Below are 9,563 nucleotides of genomic sequence, written 5' to 3' on the forward strand. Positions count from 1 at the left end.
TATATATATATACCAAAAAAATTCAGAGTCAATGGGTGAGATGTCTTTGATAATATACCAAAGAGAGATGAATCAAGAAAGTTGTATTGAAAAGGATACCTTTAATTTTTAAGGGCATAGCTTGCGCACAAGAACTAAAGAGGATCCTAGAGATATTAGTGCTCCAGTTCCGTATTACAACCTAGAATTTTTAGCCGGATAGGATCTGTGTAGCCATAAATTTCGAGGAATAACAACACTAGAAGAAATTCTAGTATATTTGTGAGTTAAAATTACCTCGTTCATGAATTTGTTGCATGAACTTTATGAATTTGACATGACAATTATCTATTTATTTTATGCATTTTCTTCGTTAAATGGTCTTATAATAGTACTGCTCCACCTTTTATTTTCTTCGTTAAAGACTGTTTTGCTCAAAATGTTAATTTTTTCCACATTGGTGGGAGAAAAGAACTTTTAAATGTTTAAATACAGAAGAACTACTATGTTATTAAAGCGGTTAAGAAGATGTCTAGTCTTGTTCTACCGTTGTCGGTCACTCGGATCAAATTGGAGTTTGGCAAATATATCCATCGAGAAATATATGTTTTGGACAAAAAAAAATAAACCCAAAATATTTCTCGTGTCAGCATGAATTGAAGTGTGTGTGAAGAGACACATCTCTTCAGTCAAGGGTGTCACTAGAGGTGTTAACTGCACTTGAACATGTGTCACTGCACAGATACAACATAACCTAAAAAATGTAACTTTACAAACTTTTTTGACGCGACGAAGAGCCTTCTGATGTTTACTACTAGGATTATAAGTATATCTACTTGATATACTAACAACATAAGTTATATCAGGTAAAGTTCACCATAAGCATTACAGTCTATACTATTTTAGCATATTTTGTTTGAGAAACACTAGAATCTTTATTCTATTACAATTGCGTATTAGGATCATAATGAGATCTCCCTAAACTACATCAAAATAAATAATTTTTTTGAACTTGATTTTAATGTAGGCTGACACAAAGAAAAATCATCAATATTTCTTTTAATTTTGATTCCTAAAATTACATCTACTTCATACTGATTTTCCATTACAAACTTAGTAGACAAAAAGTTCTTAGTTTCATCAATAACATTCATTTTTGGACAAAAATTAACATGTGATCTACATATAGTCACGTAATTTGAACCTATCATTTTCGAATAATCATAGGTATAAGATTAATTGACAAGAAAATTACCCATCCACTAATGTGATATTAGACTTTTCATACCGCTGCTTAGGTGTCTATTTTAGCCTATACAAGGACTTACTCAACTTGAATAATTTATTATCTTCTCCTGGAACCACAAAACCTTTGGGTTGAGTTAAATATATCTATTTGTCTAAGTCACCATTTAAAATATTGTTTTGATATCCATTTTATCACTAAATTATGAAAAGTAGAAAACACAATAAGACTCCTAACGGTCATTATTTTTGTCACAAGAGAATAAATATCAAAATAATCAACACCTTTCTTTTGGTTAAAACATCTCATCAAAATTCTAGCCTTATATTTATAAATTGTAGCTTCCAGTCTCAATTTCTTCCTAAATGTCCACTTGCTACATATGAATTTAAAAACTTTAGGCAAATCATACAAGTCTGAAGTTTGATTTGAAACTATAAAGTTTAATTCATTTGAACACCTTCTTTTAAAAATATCACATACATTGATCTCATACTATAGAGTTCAATTCATTTTTAATATCTTCTTTTCAAAATATCACATATGGTGCTATCTCTTAACCTATAGTTAATGAATGTAATGAATGTCGAAGACTCAATGGGGGAGTTATGCTTACCACCGAGAGGATTTGAAGGAGGGGTGGATGTTTCCTCTAGTGTTTTTAGTAATGAGTGACATGTTAAATTGAAATGGATCATGCTTATCTTTTGTAGTCATAAGTATCCTTAGGTGTGTAATAAAGATGTTGTATGGGCGGTCTCGTTATGTCTTACCTAGGTGAGTCTTAGGATAACTTTTGATAGGAAGGTCTAAATGATAAAAATTGATTACTTGATGAATGTGACTAAATGTTGAGGTTAAGGAAGTTTTCGCTAAATATGAAATGATGCTTTGTAAACTTGATTGATGAAGGTTATACTAAAATACATGAAAATTATGTTTCATCTACAATGTCCTTTTTATCACGTTTTTGCATATTACCATACTTAGTACAATGTTTGTACTAACTCCATATTCTTCTATATTTCTATAAGTGTATATTAGAGACCTAGGTTCATCAGTCTCACGAGTACAAGAGCAATATCTAGTAGAGTCTTGCGGACGGTATGAAGACGTTTATACCTATCTTAGAGAGGCTATAGGACATATAGGAAATATTCTGTTCTTTCATTCCCTATCGTGCACACTTGACCTTGTTGAAATTCTAATATTGATATTTCATCCTCTGTGATGGACAGAACTTGTACACCGGCAAGTGGTGGTCAGAATCCTATTCCTGCGCTTGCTTCTGGGAACACCATCCGAGGTAGAGGCAGGAGACAAGCTCAAGGTCGCGGTAGGGGCCGTATTGCGACACTTGTGGAAGGTCAAGTACAAATAGTTACCCAGGTCGTGATAGGACCGTACCTCCTGATGTAGAGGATATTCATGGAGATGTGCAAGATCGTGTCGATGGGGATGAGCCGGCTCAGGATCCACCCAGTACTATTGTCACCCCAGTTCTTCAAGATATCTTGGCTCGTATGTTAGGACTCCTAGAGGGGATGGCTCACGCAGGAGCTTTGCCTGTCACTTCTGATGGCTCACAGACCCGTGTCGAAGGTCAGACTCCAGATCTGATAGTTGCTCCAAATTCTCAGACTCCCAGGACTCAGCCAGCTGCTGCTGTAGCTCCTCGTTTGGATAGTATGGAGTTTTCAGATATTGCATCACATTTGGCGAACAAACCTTCTATGACCGTTGATGAGCAAAAGATGTTTGGGAGGTTCAGACTAATGAATCATCCTACTTATACTGGTGAGTTAACTGAAGATGCATATGAATTTATAGTTAGTTTTCATGAGAGGTTGCATAATCTAGGATTAGTGGAGTTTCATGGAGTTGACCACATAGTGTTTCAGATGACTGGCTCCGCCAAGCAGTGGTGGAGGGATTATATTAGTAGTAGGCCAACTCGATCTCCTCCACTGTCCTGGACTCAGTTTACTCAGGTATTTCTATCAAAATTTGCTCCACGCAGTGAGAGGGAGCGCAAGAGAGACGAGTTTGAGGGTTTGCAGCAAGGTGGTATGTTAGTTGTAGAGTATGAGGGTAAATTTCATGTCTTGGCTAGTCATGCTTCGATGATACTTACTACAGAGGCTGAGAGAGTGAGGAGGTTTGTTAAGGGGCTGATTATTCCGATTTGTCTAGGAGTTTCTCAAGTTGCTGCTTCTGGTGTTCCGTTCCAGAAAGTGGTGGATGCTGCTAAGGAGTTGGAGATGATTCGACGTGAGGTATTTGAGCAGCGTGAGGGCAAGAAGACCCATTATTCAGGTGATTTTGGTGGTGCTCTGCCTAGGAGTCGAGGTTATGTAGGGAGAGGTTATCCGATCTCAGTCCAGCAGACCCATTCATGCTGCTATACCTGCGTCTGAGGCTGGTTACACTAGGCATAGTTCTTCGAGCTCAGTGCATACTTCATAGTGTTCATCTTCTAGGCCTATGGTTCGAGGAGGGCATTCTGGTCAGTCAGGGTCCTCTCATCAGAGTGGGTCTCGTAGGGGCTGTTTTGAGTGTGGTGATATAGGACACTTTGTGAGAGACTACCCTAGGACCAGACGTGGTGGCTTACATCAGGGTTCTCAGGCTTCGACTTCCAGGGATGCACAACCTCCAGCTAGGGGTGGTGCACAGAATGGTAGAGGTGGTCCTCATTCAGGTAGATGTGGTTCTCCTTCTGGTCGAGGTAGTGGTCATGAAGGTTCACAATCTGATGGAGGTCGTTCTCACTATTATGCTTTTCCAGGTAGGCCAGAGTCTAAGGCTTCAGATGCTGTTATCACAGGTATTATTCCGGTTTGTCATCGATCAACTACTGTATTATTTGATCCAGGATCTACTTATTCTTATGTGTCCACATATTTTCTCCTAGTCTAGATATATTATGTGAGTTTCTTGATTTGTCGATACGTGTTTCTACTCCTGTCGGGGATTCTGTAGTTGTAGATTGGATGTATCGATTATGTACAGTTACGTTGATGGGGTATGACACTCACGCAGATTTAAAGGTCTTAGATATGATAGATTTTTATGTGATTCTCGGTGTGGATTGGTTATCTTCTTACCATGCAATTTTAAATTGTCATGCCAAGACAATCACTTTAGCTATGCCTGGAATTCCTTTAGTAGAATGGAGAGGTTCTCTTAGTCACCCTTCTAAGGGTGTGATATCATTTCTTAAGGCTTGTCAGTTGGTACAGAGAGGATGTTTGGCTTACTTGGCCCACATTCGAGATACTAGTACTGAGACTCCTATGCTTGAGTCTATTCCAGTAGTGAGTGAATTTTCAAAAGTATTTCCAATCGATTTGGCAGGTCTTCCACCAGATCGTGATATTAATTTTTGTATTGATCTGGAGCCAGGCACTCGGCCTATTTCCATTCCTCCTTATCGTATGGCACCAGCTGAATTGAAAGAGTGAAAGGAGCAGTTGCAGGATTTGTTGAGCAAAGGTTTTATTAGACCGTGTGTATCTCCTTGGGGTGCTCCAGTGTTATTTGTGAAGAAGAAAGATGGATCTATGTGTATGTGTATTGACTATCGATAGTTGAACAAGGTGACCATCAAAAATAAGTACCCAATACCTTGTATTGATGACTTATTTGATTAGTTCCAGGGTGCTTCAGTTTTCTCCAAGATTGATTTGAGATCTGCTATCATCAGCAGAAGGTTAGGGCGGAGGATATCCCTAAGACAGGTTTTTCGAACACGTTATGGCCATTACGAGTTTTTGGTGATGTATTTTGGATTGACTAATGCCCCTGCAGTTTTTATGGACTTGATGAATGGAGTTTTCAGTCCGTATTTGGATTCCTTTGTTATTGTCTTCATAGATGATATATTGATATACTCACGCACTAAGGAGGAACATGAACATCATTTGAGGATCGTGCTTGGGATTCTAAAGGAGAAGAAGCTTTATGCAAAGTTTTCAAAGTGTGAGTTCTGGCTTAGTTCGGTATCATTCTTAGGACATGTAGTGTCCAAGGAGGGTATCATGGTAGATCCTAAGAAGATTGAGGCAATTAGAGGTTGGGTCAGACCTACATTAGTTACTGAGATTCGGAGTTTCTTAGGCCTTGCAGGTTATTATCGACGATTCGTTGAGGGTTTCTCATCCATTGCATCTCGATTAACTACATTGACACAGAAGGAGGTGACTTTTCAGTGGTCTGAGGAGTGTGAGGTTAGTTTCCAAAAGCTCAAGATTTTATTAAAAACTACTCCGATTTTGACCCTACCCGTAGAGGGAGAGGGTTTTGTTGTATATTGTGATGCTTCTCAGATTGGTATTGGTTGTGTATTAATGCAGAAGGGAAAAGTTATAGTTTATGCTTCGAGACAGTTGAAGGTTCATGAGAAGAATTATCCGATTCATGATTTAGAGTTGGTGGCTGTTGTGTTTTCATTGAAAATTTGGAGGCATTATCTTTATGGTGTGCATTGTGAGGTGTTCACAGATCATCGTCGCCTCCAATATATATTCAATCAGAGAGATCTGAATTTGAGGCAGCGGAGATGGTTGGAATTGCTCAAGGACTACGACATGACTATTCTTTATCATCCAGGCAAGGAAAATGTTGCAGCAGATGCCTTGAGTCGAAATGCGGTAAGTCTGGGTCGTCTAGCCATGTTACACGTTGACGAGCGTCCTTTAGATAGGGATGTCCAATCCTTGGCCAATAGCTTTGTGAGACTTGATATTTCAGAACCTCGTAAGGTGTTGGCTTATATGGAGGCTAGATAATCCTTGTTGGAACAGATTCGGGCTCAACAGTTTGATGATGGTAATTTACGTAAGATTAGAGACAAGGTGTTAAAAGGAGAAGCCAAGGATGCATCTTGATAGTGAGGGAGTTTTGAGGATTAAAGGTCGTATCTGTGTTCCTCGTACAGGTGATTTGGCTAGATTAATCATGGAGGAGGCCCATAGTTTGAGGTACTCGATTCATCCGGGGGCTACTAAGATGTATCGTGACTTGAAACAACATTATTGGTGTTTTCGTATGAAGAGGGACATAGTAGATTTTGTATCCCGTTGTTTAAATTGTCAGCAAGCATAGAGCAGTCGACTAGAAGTAGAAAACTACTGGCCTGAGAGAAGGCGGCCTCCCTCGAGAAAGATGGCCCAATTTCTCTTCTTTATTTTTTATTTCAGTTTTTTTTTCGAGGGGTCCAGAAGGCTAAAAGGTGGGGGAGAAGGAAGCCGAACCTCTAAGTGAAGTATGAACACCAAAAGCTTGGAGGTGTGACACAAAGGATGCCTATACCTGAGTGGAAGTGGGAGCGTATTTCTATGGACTTTGTGGTAGGATTGCCACGCACCTTGTGTAAGTTCGATGTTATATGGGTCATTTTGGATCGCTGACTAAGTCTGCACACTTTGTACCAGTTCAGACTACCTATAACTCAGAAAGGTTAGCCAAGATTTATATTCGGGAGATAGTTCGTTTGCATGGGGTTCCTATATCAATTATTTCAGATCGTGGCACCCAATTTACATCTCATTTCTGGCGGTCTATGCCGAAAGAGTTGGGCACTCGGGTGGATCTTAGTACAGCCTTTCACCCTCAGACTGATGGTCGGTCTGAGCGGACTATTCAGGTTGTTGAGGACATGTTGCGGGTGTGTGTGATTGACTTTGGTGGTAAGTGGGATCAGTTCTTTCCTTTAGAGGAGTTTACTTACAATAATAGTTATCATTCAAGCATTGAGATGGCAACATTTGAGGCTCTGCATGGTAGGAGATGTCGATCTCCAATTGGCTGGTTTGATGCATTGGAGGTTAGACCATGGGGTACAGATTTGTTGAGGGAGTCCTTGGACAAAGTCAAGTTGATCCAAGATAGACTTCTCATGGCTCAGAGTAGGCAAAAGAGTTATGCAGATTGAAAGATTCGTGATTTAGAGTTTATGGTTGGAGATAGGGTTTTATTGAAGGTTTCACCCATGAAGGGTGTGATGAGGTTTGGAAAGAAGGGAAAGTTGAGCCCAAGGTATATTGGTCCGTTGGAGATTGTTCAGCGTATTGGTGAGGTGGCGTATCAGTTGGCTTTGCCACCTGGTTTGTCAGGTGTCCATCCTGTATTTCATATTTCAATGCGTAAGAAGTATCATCAGGGTGGTGATCATGTGATTCAATGGGATTCAGTTACTTGATCAGAATTTGACTTTTGAGGAACACCCGATCACCATTTTGGATAGGCAAATTTGGAAGCTAAGGTCCAAGGAGATTGCTTCAGTAAAGGTTCAGTGCAAGCATCGTCATGTGGAGGAGGCTACATGGGAGACAGAGTCAGACATGAGGAGTAAATATCCTCATCTTTTTGACCGTTCAGGTTAGCTCTTTTCTTTTCTCGTTCGAGGACGAACGTTTTTTTAGTGGTAGGTGATGTAACGACCCGCTAGGTGGTTTTGAGAAGTAGGACTAGTTTGACTCCTTTTGAAAATTTAAAGGGGTATTTTTAAACTATTCAAAGACTAAGAGTACTTAGTTGATAAAATTTTTAGTGAAGAATTAATATAGTTGATAGTTAGTGGGTCATATCCATAATTCATTTAATATCTTTATACTTGACCCATATATTGATTTAAGTTAGTGGGATTAGTTTATTTGTTATACTTAATTAATATTAGAAAGGCAGAAAATAAAAGGGTTAGAAAACTACATGGGCGGCGTGAATACAGAACGTGAGGGAACCAACGAAATCTTCAGGTAAGAAGCAATTTGAAAAATTTGTTGATTGTTTTATGGATCTAATAAATGTAAGGTAGATTAAAAGTTGATCCCTTGTTCGTCTATTTATTATTATAATAAGTAAATTGAGAGGAAAATTAGCAAAGAACGGTGTATATTTTCTTTGCAATAGCAGTTTGGAGTATGTTATTTCTGTAATTATTATTAGAAGTTTATTTGTTACACTAAATGAAGTTGAGGGAAAATATTTAGGTTCATGTGATTGTATTAATAGGAAGAGTGGATGGAAATTTTGTTTACATTAAAATAATAAAAAAGGGACGAGGAGAAGCATGCTTCGGATGAAAAACTGAGTCAATATGATTGTAGCCATTATGTGGTAATGCTTTGTCAATGTTGGAGGAGAATGTCATGAGCCAATCATTGGCAATCATGCCAATTATTGACAATCATTGGAAATCATGTGTCAATGATTGGCATTTGTATATAATTCTTTAAGATTGGCATATTAAAAAAAATGACTTACTAATGGTACATACATGTTGCAGTGCTCCTGCTCGTCTGCAGTGTACGTTATTACGTTGACCTGCTTAAGCTAATTATAAAATTAGAATTTAAATTTAATATATTGAGATTGGTAATTAATTATTAGGTGTTTATTATATGATCTAACATTGAATTTTAGTCCATTTGAAGAGGTTAGAGTTAAATTCTTGGCTTGAAATTTAGCAAGTATGAAAATTTTGGCTTACCAATACATATCAAGATTTGAAGTTTGGTTAGAAATATGAGTGAGTTTTAGGTTCTATGATAGACATATAATAATTTGAATGTCAACAAACTCTCTTACTTACGAATATTGCATCATTGGTAGATCGTGAACATTCCAAAACTTTGCGAAAAGGGAAGGAACTATCTTGAGGATTCGTGACACGAGCTCGGCACTTGAGGTATGTTAAGACTTTTTAGACTTGTTGAAGGACGTTTTCCTAATTAAAGATTAAAAATGAAAATAGAGAAAGGGGTAAGGGCTAAAGATGGGGGTCTCGTATCAATTGTTTGACGGGCATTGGTACGAGTAGCGGTGTTATAAAAAGGAAAGTTACTACTATAGAATGTGGATTGTAACTTGAGAATTTACAAAACATATGGGCATTAGCTGATATATTATTGACTTAAAATTATTGTGTGATTGTGTTTTCTTTATTACACCCGTATAGTTGTGATAATTGAGGTGGTTGTGTATTATGTTGATATTGATTGAGTGAGATGCATCATCATCCCCTTATTTTGAAATAATATTATGTACATGCATTGACATGAGATTGGGTATAAGTTGGGCACGTGGAGATCGTCTATGCTGGGGATGGTGAGATGTTAAGATTGTAATTTGGGCACATAGAGACCGTCCGTGCGGAAATTGTTTGATATTATAATAGTCGTTGAGATCTTTCGCACAGACCATCGTTCGTGTCGATATACGGACCTCGCGAGTCCTCTATGGGTCATGAGCTCTCGATGTATTTCCGAGAAGTATCATGTATATACGGTTGAGTGAGTACAGGGTATTCTGAGACAATTCATTACATGGTATCAAA

General features: G+C 38.3%; 2 protein-coding genes across 2 annotated transcripts; both read left to right on the forward strand.

Moving 5' to 3' along the window:
* The first annotated feature begins 2,455 nt into the window (after window positions 1–2,455).
* LOC107019314 lies at window positions 2,456–3,642 on the forward strand. The gene is made up of 2 exons (XM_015219844.1): window positions 2,456–2,591; window positions 2,645–3,642. Exons 1-2 carry the CDS (start codon window positions 2,456–2,458, stop codon window positions 3,640–3,642), a joined length of 1,134 nt encoding a protein of 377 aa, XP_015075330.1.
* A 67-nt stretch (window positions 3,643–3,709) lies between these two features.
* LOC107019315 lies at window positions 3,710–6,114 on the forward strand. Its single transcript, XM_015219845.1, has 6 exons — window positions 3,710–4,052; window positions 4,145–4,660; window positions 4,895–5,454; window positions 5,554–5,619; window positions 5,719–5,877; window positions 6,031–6,114. Exons 1-6 carry the CDS (start codon window positions 3,710–3,712, stop codon window positions 6,112–6,114), a joined length of 1,728 nt encoding a protein of 575 aa, XP_015075331.1.
* Window positions 6,115–9,563: the final 3,449 nt, after the last annotated feature.

This window comes from Solanum pennellii, chromosome 5 (genome assembly GCF_001406875.1).
Source record: "Solanum pennellii chromosome 5, SPENNV200".
NCBI lineage: Eukaryota > Viridiplantae > Streptophyta > Magnoliopsida > Solanales > Solanaceae > Solanum > Solanum pennellii.